The sequence below is a fragment of the Rhynchophorus ferrugineus genome, unplaced genomic scaffold (assembly GCF_030347505.1).
Source record: "Rhynchophorus ferrugineus isolate W39M unplaced genomic scaffold, kcgeb_rfMv2 rfM1, whole genome shotgun sequence".
Lineage (NCBI taxonomy): Eukaryota > Metazoa > Arthropoda > Insecta > Coleoptera > Curculionidae > Rhynchophorus > Rhynchophorus ferrugineus.
Window position 1 is genome coordinate 33,795,018 of NW_027472580.1, and position 15,723 is coordinate 33,810,740.

Here is a 15,723-nt window from a genome sequence, read left to right on the forward strand (position 1 = left end):
TTTATTTTTTATAATATACACTTTAACCTCACTGTCCCATATCTTCCTCGTATACCTTCTTAAGATTCACTCTACATAGTACCTTTATACACAGATTTCCAAGAGATGTTTAACAGTTTAACATCATATTGTTTTATTACATTTATTAACTATGTATTTTTTAATAAGAACTTAATCATTCAAACATTAGAATGAGCTCGCGCGATATTCACTGGAACTATTTGCCTTTTGATGTTCCTAAAAACTAATAGTATGACAACTAGAGATAGGTCAGTTACCAGTTTTTCTGGAGTCTATTCTCTCCGTTCAGTGCTATGCTTTAACTCTTCTTTCGTTTTCTACTTTCTCTCCTGGTTAACTAACTGATTCTCTTCTCTTTGAGCTGTCTTTTTTTTTAATTTCAACAATATTTATTAGCTCACGGACTTTTAATCTATGATCAATCAATACTGTCTTGTGGATTTTTCACCTGCCTATTAACTTTTTTAAATTTTGATGTTCATTATTTAATAGATATAATTTCATTAATTTTTTTCAGGCCGTTGTTTAATGTACTAAAATTCACATTTTAGTACGTTCAATAAATAATTAAAAAACGTAGCAGTGAAATATTACGTTCTACATAGAAATATTCAATATTTACCATGGCATAATATACTTTTATTAAAATAGCCTTCATTTTGCGATTTTAGATTTTCATATGCTGAATATGATTTTAAATATTTTTATACCCATATTTATATTGTCCCCCTAATGGCATGTAAAGATAAATGCAAATAATGAAGAAACTGCAAATAAATTATAAAAATAAGTTTCAAAGTAGTGGACTAGAAATTGTCAGTACACAAAATCATATTAATTTTACGCCAACCAAATAAGTAATAACTTATATGAAAAAAAATTTTGATATCAATATATTTCAAGCTTTTGGTAAGTAATAACTTATATAAAAAAATGTTTGATCTCAATATATTTCAAGCAACCTGAACAATAGGAGACAGTATATTGGTAAGATGTGAAAGAAAAAGCTTCTTTCATTTCCCTCCTTCATTTCCAAGTGCTAAAATCTTACCTCAAACATAAACATTTTGTGGTTAGAGTGATGAATACATTACATCCAATATACTCAGATACTCCGCAGAACTGCAACCATAACATGTTATTATACCTCCTCTATACAGATAATCTACGGACCTCAAGAATGTCTACTGTGGCAACATGTGCTGACGTTACAGTCACAAGGAGCGTTCAGCTTTATTTCAACAATATCGAATTGTGGATTCAAATAGAATTTTAGTATTTCAGTGCCAGTGCAGTGCCTTTGGATCGACGATTAACTTGTAACTATTAGCTTATGTATTGGTAAATCGAAATTATGCTTAAATAACAAGGCGTTCCAACAGCAAACTGAATAAAGCCATCCCTCAAAGGTTTCAAAACAAATTCTGCGTGGCATCATCGACGCAGCGTATTACCTTTCCAACAAACTGATTCAACGTGATATTCCCTTGAAACCCATAACGATTCGAAATAGCAGTGTAAAGACCTCTGAAGAAGTATCAGTGTACCACCTAAATACCCTCGTCAAACAGTTGAATATACCGACTTATAGAATTAATAGACACAGTGTGAAAATAGACTTTAGTCTAATATCACACAGACTAGCAATATTCTACATGTCATTATAATTATTATTATAATATTTATTTATTATTATAATATATATTTTTTAATAATATTATTATTAATATTTCTTAATAAATTAATATTAATTATAATTAATATTAATCCTGTGTTACAAACATCTTAATTACATATTTTTTGTATTAAAAACAAATATAACTGACAATTCTAAATATTACCTAAACCATGTCGATTAATACAGTTGTAAAATACGTAATTTTCTGTGAAATTCAACAGTATAATTATTTTTAGAGAAAGTTTTCGTCAATTACATTTTATAATCTGTTTAAGCTTACTTAATCGTAACACTCACTGTTTTATACTACAATCTCAACTGTTTTGTTAAAGTAATTAGACTTTTATCTCCACGTGTCAATGTTTTATACAAAAGAAACATTTCATAATCTCTGCCTGGCTCTACTAAGGAAACCATGTCATGTTTTCCAATAAAAGAGTCAACATTAGGCTAATTCGCGAATAAATAATGTTATTTTAAAACAACAATTGCCTGAGATTTAACTAATTCACTTACAAGGTGGGCTGGCTGGAGTCTCGCTATACGAGGGTTGTTTAGCACGTAAGCATCTGTAAAATGAAATGTGTTCGTGTATGATCCAATAATCGATCTATGACATCTCGAGTAAACAAATCTACAGAAAGTGCAAAATAATATATAATTCCTTATTAATATAATATGTATATTTTAAATTACTAGATTCTCAAAAAGGTATATTTTTAGAATAACTCCCGGGTCACAATCAAAACGTTAGATAACAAGTCATCTAAAAATATTTGCTTATGTAGCAATAACATTTAATCAGAACTGAAATGATTTAAGTATCTTCATTTTATTTTCAAGAAACTGATATTTATTTTATAGAAGTATAATAACAATGAAAAAATATATTATTATTTACAAAACGTATTATTTTATTGTTTACAATCTAAATAATAAAGGCATTATAAACAGACACCAGATAATATATATTTTAAAATTCTAGGGATAAATTACATGTAGTGTCAATGAAATCATTGATCGATATTAAGTTCTTGCATGTACTTTCGTTATATTTTCAATTTAAAAGGCTTTTATTGTTAAAAACTGACCATTTTCTGCAACGTTTCCAATAATGTTGTTGTAACCATGTTGTTACAATAGTGATACCGAAAAGCGCCCTTGTTTTGACAGCGATTCAATCGTCGATTCATTTTCGTATTACTTTAGTATCTATTCTATTTTAACAAGTGAAAATCTGAAGGCATTATGACTAGTGAGTACGCTGGGTGAAGCAGAACTTCACATTCAGTATACAACAGCTTATGCTTGATGACTCTTGCGATGTGTGGTCGAACCTTAATATGCAAAAAATGACTTTGTGCCTGTTACTGGATGTTGCAGGTCTTTATGTGCAACTATGCATCAATCAGTTTCTTCAACTGACATCTATAGGCATCTGTAGTAAGTATCCCAATTGTTAAACTCGTAATACATCTTGCTGATTGTTTCAGTTGTGGTATTTAAATAAGTTTATAAAAGTTGTTTTTTGGGATTTTGACAAGAGACTCTTTCAAATCAAACAACAAATATGATAAGCGTCTCTATAATATACTGAATAACTCACTAATAGCAAATGGAAAACCATTATTTTATGTAGAAATTTGTCAAAACCATCGAAATTAACAGTTGTTTACGTTGACACTTCACACTTTTATCAATATATTTAATTGATAAAAATGCATGCGAGTACATAACATAAACATAGGACAAGGTGGCACCCTCAGTTGCCTTTAATATAATGCCTGATAAGAAATTACGTGTAACAACTTGCTGTATTAAATCTTAGTTAACCTGGTACTAGCTAACCGTGATCGGGACTTATTTTAGAACTGTTTTGTAAAGGTGAAGATTTTGGGTCATTTTTTCCAACTATTGCAGTTTAAGCTTTAGAAAATATTTTAATAATTTTTAACTTTGAACTTAATTTTCGAAATACGGTGCTAAATTCTTAGCAAATTCTACTTACTTTAAGATTAATATGTGGTAACTAACGCAAAAATACTAACGATCTATTTATCTGAATATCTCAGTATATAACCTCTTATCACTAATGTTGGAGAGTAATAATAAGTAATAAACACTAATTTAATGGAGAATTTTGCAGACATTTGACAACCGAACGACTTTTGCAGGCTGATCGGTTATATGTTAGAAAGTATCAGACAGCACTGTATCTCTGTTTAACTGGAATAAAATGAGAAAGAATATATTGCCTGGTATTAAAATAAAATGACAAACTGCAATATGCAATACTATACATTATTCTTGATGACGTAAATTCATTGCCACTTTGAATAGACTTTTTATAGCCCGCCCAATAAAACAACCTATACACATCATAAAAATCTATGACAGCAATACGTTGCAATGTTGCCGTATCAAATATGTTCAAGAATTTTGCAAACATTTAGCAATATGTCCCCACCAGTACCAACACTAATCGAATTTTATACACTGATTCTATTACACGTTGCCACATATCAAATAGCATCTTAATTAATATTTATAATATATAGTTAAGATAGATAATTATCTAAATTATCTATCTTAACTAGATAAAATTAGAAAAAAGTCTACGAGTTAAACAAACGACATTTACTTTATTAAAAACTGCAATAGGCAATTTATTCTACTTAATTTGCCTTTAATTAATGCCTTTGTGATCACTTATTACATTTTCCATAATTACTTTAAATAAACAACCAATTTTGTAACTTATATTATTTCTGTTCACTGATTGATATGTATCTATATATAGTTGGTTATCTGCAAATAAAAGAATTATATTAAACATACTTAAGTATAACAAATTAAGGATTTTATCTTCGTTATAATTATGAAGCAATTTGTATAATTATCTCACGTATCAAATAGTCTCATTTTTAATAAGTACTTTTGTAAATTAATTTCGTGCGTCTTTAAAATGAAATTCTCTCTTTATATGATTATATTATTAATTGTTTAATATAGCTTTAATGGACAATTTTTTTTAATTTTAATATTTTTACAAAAAAACTTGAACAGACTTCAATAAATAGGCGTGGAACTGGCTAAAAAATAAAAAATAATCAAACTTAGACTTCTAGCACAAAAAAAAAACGTTTTAAAACAGAATATAAACTAAATAAAAATAAAACTTGCAATAACTAAATAAAAAAGTTTGAAGTTGCTATCGCGCCCAAACAGTAACATTAAATTAGATTTGTTTTGTTCCTAATTTAATTTTGTGTTTATAACATAAAATTATATGATTATTTTTGTATTATTTGAGGGCTCGTCACAGACGGAGAAATCAGCGAACATATGTTACATTTAAAAATATATATACAGCCGAACATAGAACCTCCTTCTTTTTCGAAGTGGGTTAAAAATCGGAACAAGCCGTCATCATTAGGAGCAAGATCTGGAGAATGATGTGTGTTTGGTAGTATTCCGGCCGTTTTTCCCGCAGTGATCGGCTCAAACGCTTTAATAGTAGTGAATAGCGATCTCCATTGATGGTTTCATTGAGTCATGCCTTTAAATCCTCGTCTTCAACACTTTTTGCCTCTCCAGAACGCTCTTTATCTTCGGTGCCAAAATCACCAATTTCAAAACATCGAAACCAGTATTCACAGGTTGAAATTGATGGAGTATGGTTACTATAAGCTTGACACAGTACAAATTCTGATATTTTCGCAGTGAAAACATTTTTTATTCGCACTTCGAACAAAATTACACGTACTCAAATGTAAGGCTTCAAAATGAGGTTAGTTACAAATCTACCCGATGTGATTTAATGCATCATAATGCAATCTGCTGAATCATTTAAAATTGAATTATAGTCCTGACATTTACAAAGAAAAGCTGTAAAAGTACAATTGAACATTAAACCTATTTTTTAAATAATAGAAATAAAAAATATTGTTGATAAAATTTTCAATATAAACAATCTCACGCAACTATTCTGATCATGAGACAGTTTGTCGTGTGTTTTTCAGAGACAAATCTCTGCACTCTGCACATATAGTGAAAAAATAAAACTGCTGTTCACCCAACAGCATTTGATAAATAAAGATATTCAAACGTGCAGATTTACTTTTTTTATTTAATCAAACTGAGCTACAATAACGCGTGACATCACTTCTAGGAATAAAGAAAAAATATGTTATTATTTACATAATATATTATTTTATTGTGTACAGTATAAATAATAAATACATTATAAACAGTAACTAGACGACATATTTTAATATCCAAGGGACGAATTTCGATATCCTGGTGCAGACGCCGGGCAAGTTGGCCTCGGCGCACCCGATGCCCCACGATATAATGCCCGCTAAGAAATAACGTCCGTCTTTGCCCTTGACCTGCAAAGGCCCGCCCGAATCACCCTGACACGAATCCTGACCGCCTTCTTCGTGACCGGCGCACAAGAATACTTCCGGTATGTATTCGTGACGACCGGCCCTTAGGAACATCCGTTTGCAGTACTCGTTGCTCACGATCGGGACTTGTACTTCTTGTAAGATGGACGGCAATGTGCCCCCTTCGCTGAGTCTGCCCCAACCAGTTACCGTACCATTGTAACCTACTAAGGGATCGTCCGACTCTGGGAGGCATATGGGCAGGATATGAGGAGCAAACTCCAGCTCCTGTTCAAGCTGCACCAGCGCGAGATCGTATTCGTAGGTGGAAAAATTATATTTGGGGTGGACTACTTTTCTGGTTACCGACCGTTCGACGTAAGGATAGGCTTCTTGCACGCTGGAGAAGTCGTATTCACCGACTCTGATTCGAATTTGCGATGTCAACAAGCTGAAATAAAACAAACTTCAATATAACGAGACAGATACAATCAAAACGTTTAAATCGTACTCGTCAACACAATGTCCAGCGGTGGCTATCCACAGTTTGTTCAAGATAGCGCCGCCACATCGATGCGTACTGGAGAATCCAAAAAACGATGTCCTACGTACTGATACCTGCCAAGGCCATTTTCCAAATGGGGCGTTCCTTCCTCCAACTATTCTGGACTGACCTTTAGTAAGTATTTTGGGAATTCCGCATTCTAAAAAATTTATTTCGTAAATTTAACCCAGAAAATGTAATATAACATTTATATTAAAAAAGTATAGCGATTCTTTATCATCCTGAATTTAATTAAATTAACTAGTATGCAAAAAATATGTAGAATTTCACATAGAATGCATCATATAGAATATATTTTATGGTAATGTGGTATAATTGATGGTATATCAGTTTATATTCATTATTCTATATCAATGTTTACTAAATTTTGTACCAATATACCAGAGTAAATTATGTATATTATGGTGGCGACAACTATCTTTAAATAGATCTCTAGTATGAGAATGCGTACTGAGTAAATTGTATTCGCTGCAAGATTTGCTTTTTTACTTCAATTTGAAGAAAAAGGCGGCTGAAAGTCAATAAATGCTTATAACAATCTTAGGTAAGGTAAAGCTTAGGTAAAGCTTATAGCAATCATGCTTCATCGGTTTTGACATGGAAATTATTAACAGATGTTTTAGCTGTCCATTGCGCGAAATATGTTACTCACGCGAAATATGCTACAGTCAGGATACGACCAAATATACAACAATGTTATTCTTCAACATGACTACAAATGTGGTAAAATTTAGTGCGAACTAAACCAAAAATTTCGCAAGCCCTGCGCAAGGATGACACGCAAAATCGTGAAGTGTTCCACATTTCTGTTTGGAAGCGGTTTACCATTTGAAAATTATTTGAATGGCTATTGAAAGAAGGATCTGGTAAATTTTTTATCTGAACGGATTTCTCTAGCAAGCTAAGTGCAATTGCATCACGCTCATGTGATCATTCATTAATAATTGACGTAATACGCTCCAAGAGCTTGTCACTGAGATAGCAACAAGTTATGGCCAATAAAACATTATTTCTTCTTCTCTATCCTACTAGCCAAATCAAGAACCTTAACAGACTTATGCTGGGACGTTATAGATACTCCCATTCCCATCTACTATCCGTCATATCCATCCGATCGCGTGTTAAAAACTCCAACAATATGTACAACCAAGAATAAAATCCGTCTCTACATTATTACAGAGTGACACTTTTAAGCTTACTCGAAAAAATTTTCAGATACAATATTTAAGGCAAGTTCTACATATTTCTCTTGGAGATTTTATGAAAAATAAAGTCACTCGTTTAATATGCGACAATCAGTGACCTATTGATAACAAATAACCAGAAATAAATAATTCGGACAAATATGCACAGAAAACTAGGAATATCGTGGTAGACCCACTTTTCAGTGCCACTCACAGTCCGAAACCACGATTTTGAACCAGATCTACATGCCTTTTTCTATCAATTCGTGTAGTTTGTCTTCATTAAGATATTTTCCATAGCATGTAAATGTCTGGAACTAATTGGTTCATCAATTTTTATAGTATGTAGACAAATGTCAGAAACCATCGAACTGAACAATTATGTTAGGTTATTTAAAAGTTATTTACATTGATACTTCGAAGTCTGACCAGTGACCAGATATCGCTGATCAAAATGCATTCAATCTTTTAACTTGTCTACCCTTAGGGGTATAGGTGATTTTGAAAATTTCAACCATTTTTTTTATCTCATTAAATAGTAAAATATGTCTAGAATATATCACCAGGTTTATTTGACAGTACCGATTTTACCGACAGTTTTAATCATTAATTTGCAAAATGGGTAAAATTACTAGATCTGATTGAACGACGGGTACTCAGAGAAATGACCAAAAAAATTAAGCAAAGACGATCCAAAAACTGCGATTGATTAATATAAATGATTAATATTTCACCAGCACGTCGGCAAAACAACTAAAAACCAAGAAGAAAATATGTAGTATTTGTATAGTACGTATGTAAAGGGTTTTCTACACTACCTACTTTTGGAAAGTGTTGCAATAAAACAAATGAAAATTAATAGGATTAAAGTAGGTAATGGTAGATAGAGTTTTAAACAGTGTGTAAGAAGCACTTTTATTAATCTATAAGATTTTGTAACTTGGAGAAAACGTGGATATTCATTGTTATACGGCCTGCCAAATATCATGAAATAAAATGAATAAGATCATGAAATTTATATATATATATATATATAGTAAATATACTTATAGTAAATTTTGTGAAGCTTAGAAAAAACTTAAACTAAACACAGCTAAATTCGAAAAGTGACAAGAGGGTCATTTTGAAAAAAAAAAGCCAATCACCAAGAACCAGCTGGAACTCTACCTAGAATTCTATTTTCATATTTTTTCCTTATTTCAAGCGCGAGCTTTATACATCTATAAGTAAAAAGTATTTTGTCGACCACCCCGAGAGAACATTTTTTGAGAAGGGATCCAATAACTGAATTTTCAAAAAAAGCACATTTCACAAAATATTTGCTAAATAGGTATCTTTGATTTACTAAATTGTTTAAAAATAGTAAAAATTCATTTTTCTAATGATGAATTAAAATGATGATAATCCAAAATAAATAATATATATTTCATAAGCAATATTTAAAAATCAAACTTTATAATATGATGATATATGATATGATGTTTTCCGTAGTGGAACTACTATAATAACAAATTTAGTAAAGCAGAACGAGACAATATGACCCTAAATATTTTCACTACGAGTTTAGCATGAACTTGAATATTAAAATAATATAAACTTTTTTATTTACCACGAATTTACGAAATTTATTAACTTTTTTTTATTAAATTTATTTATTAAATGAGTTACATCAAGTACTAATAAAATTTTTATTAACTATAATTAGATTTAGGTTCTCATAGATGAAAATATGATACTATACAGTAATAAGAAATCGCAATACTTAGTCCTAGATAATTATTTACCAAATTTGTGATTTATCTGATCCTCTAGAAGACTATTGAAGCTAGATATATCATCATGAACTGGCTCTAAATGTGTAATGCCTATGGATCTAAAATAATAAAAACATGTCTGTTGAATACTATTTATTATATTATCTTTTTAATTTTAATTTAGAAACAATTATCTTACGTTTTCTCTGTAGTGGTTGTAGTCGTTGTAGTAGAGGTGGTTGTAGTTGTAGTAGTTGTCTTTACTGGCTTTAAGGAATGTTTTGAATGGCTCTGTAATGGCTTTTTGGTAGGTTTATTCGGTTTGGGTTTGTAGCTGCTGGGTTTCTTGATTCGGGTGATGAAATCCGGCTCGGTAGTAAACTGCCAAGCGGCTCCCGGTCCGCCGGGGGCTTGAGGCGCAGTGGCGTGCGATTGCGGAGCCTCCGCCACGTCGTCCGTGCTCATGGGCCTCAGGCTGTGTTTGGGTGACTCTGTCGAATGTCGCGACGACATAAAATGGGTCGGCCTTGCGGTTATCGTCGTTTCGACGGAGAAAGGTCGGCCCGCCATCGAAAATCCATTGTTTGGTCCCGAGTGCGTTGGCGGCCTGCAACAACCCATTGTTAAAAAGCACGAATCACCATTTCAGGTCAATGCCTCACCTGGCCGGCCTGGTAATCCCGATTTCTCCGTGACCGATCGGCTTCGTGGTCACAGTGGGCGCGCTGTACAGAAGCTGGGGCTTGAGGGAGGAAGTGCTGCCAGAAGGCGGTACCGCTTGCTGGGATGCGTTGAATGTGCAACAGGAGCCAAACATGAAGGCCTCGACGCACATGCCAATATGGACGCCTCCCGATTTTATGCACTCGAAGACAAACATGCAGGTACCCTCTCGGCCATCGACCCAGCACGGCTTAGGGTTGATCTTGTAACCTAAATAAAAACATTTATTTCATCTGCACATTCGAATCAGTCAGTGTTTACCACTTACCTTGACGGTTCAATCCACTACCAACAGCTATCTGGGTTGCGCACCATAACAAGATATTTCCCGCCAGAAAGGCCCAAGGCATTCTCGGTCCTAAAACATAGTAGCCTTGATTAATAAAATAGTTTGATGGTTTGGTTGAGATGGTTTCTACAATATATATTAATGATCTATTCGAATTTAAATGATCATTACTTCATGTCAAACGGGAACGGAAAAAAGTTCTGAAATTTTTTCATATTACGACTATTAATGTTCACACACTTTTTATTTAAGATCTAGATGAAACTTCAATCATTTTAATGTTATTTTACCTACAAATAAAGCTTGAGACACATAAAACTTATCATACAAACAGCAGTTAGCCAATTAAATTAATCAGAGTATACAAAATGCTAATAAATTTCCAAGCATTAGTCATTCTCACACACATTTGTACAATGACCACAAATGCTATGATCATCATCTTCAGGAAAATATGCTATGTTTCGTAACCGCCAACAAGTCAATTGAACGAGATATTCTAATTTAAATAACGGGTCAAACCTAATAATAGTGAACGTTCTTATTGTCTACCATCAAACACTAAGCGCCATATATACATTATTTTACCAAAATCAATAGTAGTATCACTCACATTTTTGAATAAAACCTTATAGAGGACGTTTATATTTTAAATATGGCTTTTATGGTAATGACTCACCCGTGGTGGTGGTGAGATATCTTAAACCAAAGTGCAGGTTTAATAATTATGGTTGAAATTATTGATTTAGAGTCTCTCCAACACATTACATAACATTTTTTGAAACTATCAACACAGACCAGGAAATATTAATGAAAATCGAGGCTAAACCCCCAAGGGATTCCAAAACAATAAGACAGAGCCAATCAACAGTTGTAATGCTTAGAAACTATTAAATAAATCAGTAACCAAGCCTACACAGTAAATATTGAAACAAAACAAATATCTAGGCTAGATCTAGATTTTAAAATAAAGACCGATTTTTATGAGGAAATCAAATAATTTTGGCAGGAATATACCCCTCTTGAATCAGACAAGCCATGGCTTCTTCTGACTGTTAATAAATTTCTAGATCTCACCAAAACATGGGAGACGGTTTTCCTAACTAGTACCATATAAAATTATCCTAAGAACTGATTATTTAATGTTATACAAAAAATGTAACAGGTCAATTGAAAAGTCCCCGGCCTGACACATAGATGGCGCTACTAGAATCCATATGTTTTTTAGTTAGCACTAACTATCAAAAGATGCTTGTATAAATTTGACAGCTGTTGGATCATTAGTTTGTGAATTATAGCATTTTGAGTGAAGAAACTTTTGTTGTTGTGAAAAAAGTGGATAAAGGAATTTCGCGTGTTGATAAAATATTCCTTTTTGAAGGGAAAAAATACAGTTGAAGCAAAAACTTGGCTTAATGCCAAGTTTCCGAATACTGCCCCAGGAAAACCAACCATCAAGGATTGGTATACTAAGTTTAGATGTGGTGAAATGAGCATCGAAGACGGTGAACGCAATGGACACCCAAAAGAGGTTGTTACCGACGAAAACTTTTAAAAACTCCAAAAAATGATTTTGAATGACCGTAAATTGAAATTAAATAAAATAACAGACACTCTAAAGATATCAAATGAACCTGTACATCATATCACTTACAAATATTTGGGTATGAGAAAGCTCTGTGCAGAGTCGGTGCCGCGCCAGCTCACCTTTGACCAAAAACAACGGCGAGTTGATGATTCGGAGCAGTGTTTGAAGATGATTAAGCGTAATAAACCAGAGTTTTGCATCGATATGTAACAATGGATGAAATATGGCTCCATCATTTCATTCCGAAGTCCAATCGACAGACATCCTAGTGGACTGCACACAATGAACCTGCACCAAAGCGTGGGAAAACGCAACAGTCGGCTGGCAAGTTTATGGCGTCTGTATTTTGAGATGCGCATGGAATAATTTTCATTGACTATCTTGAAAAAGGAAGGACCATCAACATTAATTGGGCTTCGAATTGCTTCCTCATCCACCGTATTCTCCAGATCTGGCCCCCAGCGACTATTTCCTGTTCTCAGATCTCAAAAGAATGCTCGCTGGGAGGAAATTTTCGTCGAATTAAAAGGTGATCGCCGAAATTGAGGTCTATTTTGAAGCAAAAGACAAATCGTAAAAAATGGTATCGAAAAGTTGGAGGATCGCTATAATCAGTGTACTACCCATGAAGGGAATTATGTTGAATAAAAACAACTAATTTTGCCAAAAAAATGTGTTTTACTAAGATAGGCCGGGGACTTTTCAATTGACCCGTTATTCCATATCCAATCACTAAAACCAATATTAAATCTATATTGCTAGTGGTTTAATGTATATCCTTTCAGTCTTTTACAACGGGTAACGATTTTTTATCTTACATAATACAGTCCCAAGTTAGATCTTAATTAATTTGTATTGTTCAGTTGTAGCTACATCGATACTCAAGTAACACGAGTGTGGGATAAATACATCAATATGTATTTCCCAAATTAAAATTAAATTTGACTACCTAAACTAAAGTTAAGAGTAATAATTATATATTATACAAGTTCGGATGGTTTGGTTCGTTTCAATCTTCTGATTTCCTGCGCATTGTCTATTAGCTGTATTACTTACACATTGCTGCGACCTAGTAATATTATTTTAAGCTGAAATATTGGATATTCTTCGTTGGTTACGTATCGATAAGCATTGGTAATTATTCCAAAAACTATATTTTGACAGAGTTGGAATACTAGCCGCTTTTGTGTTTAGTGCTAGATTTCGAGTCTGATGTATTCTGCTCTTTATCTATCCTGACATTTCTAATTTAACCTACCATAGAGATAGATGCCGAGTTATCCCTCAAGTAATATATAATGTTTTTATGTAATTAAAACAGATTTCAAGCTATCAAGCTCTATTTCCCAATCTCTAGTCCATTTGTGGAACCTACCCAAATGTTGACATACGCATCTTAAGCAAAACTGTTAATAAAAAAATATCAGAATTTAAGCGTAATATATGTTACGTTACATGTTATGTGTCACATTAAAAATAATATTGGTATTTTTGAATGAATGCCATTAGCGCAATTGCCATGAAATTGGAAGAGACACGTAATAAATATGTTCCAGTATATCATTAACTTCATTAAAGAGTTCAGTGGTTGTTAAACGTCTAGATCAGTTAAAATATTATAAAAAATATTCCTCAAGATATAATTCAAAAAACATAGATTACTGTTTCATAAATTTCCAAAATTTCAATTAAAAACTTATTCAATAAAATAAAAGATGACTAATGTGTAAATGTGGTACAAATGTAACAATTTATATCTTTTACTGAATTCGATTATAAATGAATAGAAAATGTTTTAAATATCTGCGTTTTATCATGTTTTGCAACCCTTGAGGAGAAAGTTATGAAACAAGCTTCCTATTACCATCCTATAATCTTCAATTAACATTCATTAACTTAAATTAAATATAAAAAGAGTATTCTCAATATTCTGAGACGCGCATTCTACATGTCATGGCATGTGTACTTGCAGCCAATAAATCTTACTGCTTCACCGCGCTGTGATCTGCGAATCTACGGTATATATCAGGCATTGTGGATAATTCATAATATATTGTTTATATGAAATATTATTGAACAAAAATTACATCCCAAATTCTCCTATATTTCAGACAAGGGATGAATTTTCCGGTCTTCATGTAAATCCCTGACTTATAGAAAATATTTATTTGTTAATAAGGTGTTGAGCCCCATTTGCTTTCTCGGTGTATATAGACGATAATGTTTTCTGATGACACTGCGATACTTGTTTTTGGAGACAATAGCGAAGAAGCAACCAGGGAAATTCAATGCGTAATTAATAATATCAATAAGTGGACTCAGGCAAAGAAAATAAAAGTCAAACAATAGTAAATCAGTATATTTTCAATTTACCTAGAACCAAAATACTGATGATATGACCTAAGGATGATTCTTGACGTAAAACTTCGATGGAATGTATTGGTATAATTATCCGTACATAATAAGCTGTACAAGCAAATATTAAAACCTATATGGACCTATAAATTTTAGTTATGAGGTTCTACGAGAAGTATAGCAACCTAATAAAACTATTTCTTAAATCATGTGAATGCACCCAAATACTGTAGGAAAAATTACTTACACCAAGACCTTCATATTCCAACTGTGTTAGAGAAATGTAACAGTTTCGCAACAAGACAGGAAGGACGTCTGGAAAACTCTAAACTAAAACGCAGACTCAAGAGAACCAAACCATTGCGATGTTGTGTAGTGAAGTGCACTAAATGGTAAAACATAGAAATAGAAAAGTTATGTTAACTTTTATATTATTAGAGCTTAATTAAGGCCAATGGGTCTTCCTAGATAAATACCTAGTTTAAATGTCTATATAGAGAAATTGTAAGTTAGTCGGCAACGACTAGTAATAATACATTGATAAATGCTATTTCCACTATACTTATAGCAGAAATATTCGCAATAACTATCGATAATGTATTTTCCGCCACTAGGTACAACCGCTAGTGGTGCAAATTATTCAATTTTACGGTCTAATTATGTCAAGGGCATACCTGATAACGAAATGGCTGATAATCTCGCCAAAGGCTATTACATAGGATGAAATATTATAAATACTTTATATTATAGAGTTCCCTCCCCATTTGTAGATTGTAGGATAGATAGTCTAGTGCAGCTTGAGTTTTGAATGCACTTGAGACCTCCTGGAGGAGGAAAATAAACTTCGGTTCATGAAACTTCCTTTCCCGCGCTCGTTAGGAATTCACAATTAAAACTATATCATCTCCTGATTGGTTACTACCAATTTACCCATTCCTTTCTAAGGGATCGAACTGAGAAATATCGATGTCCAAATTGTGTGAAACCAATGTTATCCCATGTTTTAGTGAAAGTTAGGAATATATTTAACTGCAAGAATTGATTCATTGAGAAATGTGTTCTTGCTAAAATCTGCCCAAATTATCTTACTTCCTCAAGGAAATCGAATTTATTTTAAGATCTAATGTTGACCTTTACGTATAGTCATTCCAATAAAACAGCCAATGCACGTTATAGAT

At 32.6% G+C, this 15,723-nt stretch overlaps 2 protein-coding genes across 2 annotated transcripts in view; one reads left to right on the plus strand and one right to left on the minus strand.

Annotated features, from left to right (window-relative positions):
* Nucleotides 1-3,035: 3,035 nt before the first annotated feature.
* Naxe (NAD(P)HX epimerase) overlaps nucleotides 3,036-15,723 on the plus strand; it is a 43,232-nt gene continuing 30,544 nt past the window's right edge. Inside the window, exon 1 of the mRNA XM_076419421.1 lies at nucleotides 3,036-3,142. The gene's annotated coding sequence lies outside the window, so the exon portion shown is untranslated. The remainder of the gene's footprint in view (nucleotides 3,143-15,723) is intronic.
* Nucleotides 5,889-15,723, minus strand: part of Sb (serine proteinase stubble) — a 29,340-nt gene continuing 19,505 nt past the window's right edge. Inside the window, exons 2-7 of the mRNA XM_076419400.1 lie at nucleotides 10,582-10,671; nucleotides 10,253-10,523; nucleotides 9,790-10,197; nucleotides 9,621-9,709; nucleotides 6,599-6,791; nucleotides 5,889-6,538 (exon numbers count right to left, since the gene is read on the minus strand). Of these exons, the coding sequence (XP_076275515.1) occupies nucleotides 5,956-6,538; nucleotides 6,599-6,791; nucleotides 9,621-9,709; nucleotides 9,790-10,197; nucleotides 10,253-10,523; nucleotides 10,582-10,671 (1,634 nt within the window). The 3' untranslated portion in view covers nucleotides 5,889-5,955. The remainder of the gene's footprint in view (nucleotides 6,539-6,598; nucleotides 6,792-9,620; nucleotides 9,710-9,789; nucleotides 10,198-10,252; nucleotides 10,524-10,581; nucleotides 10,672-15,723) is intronic.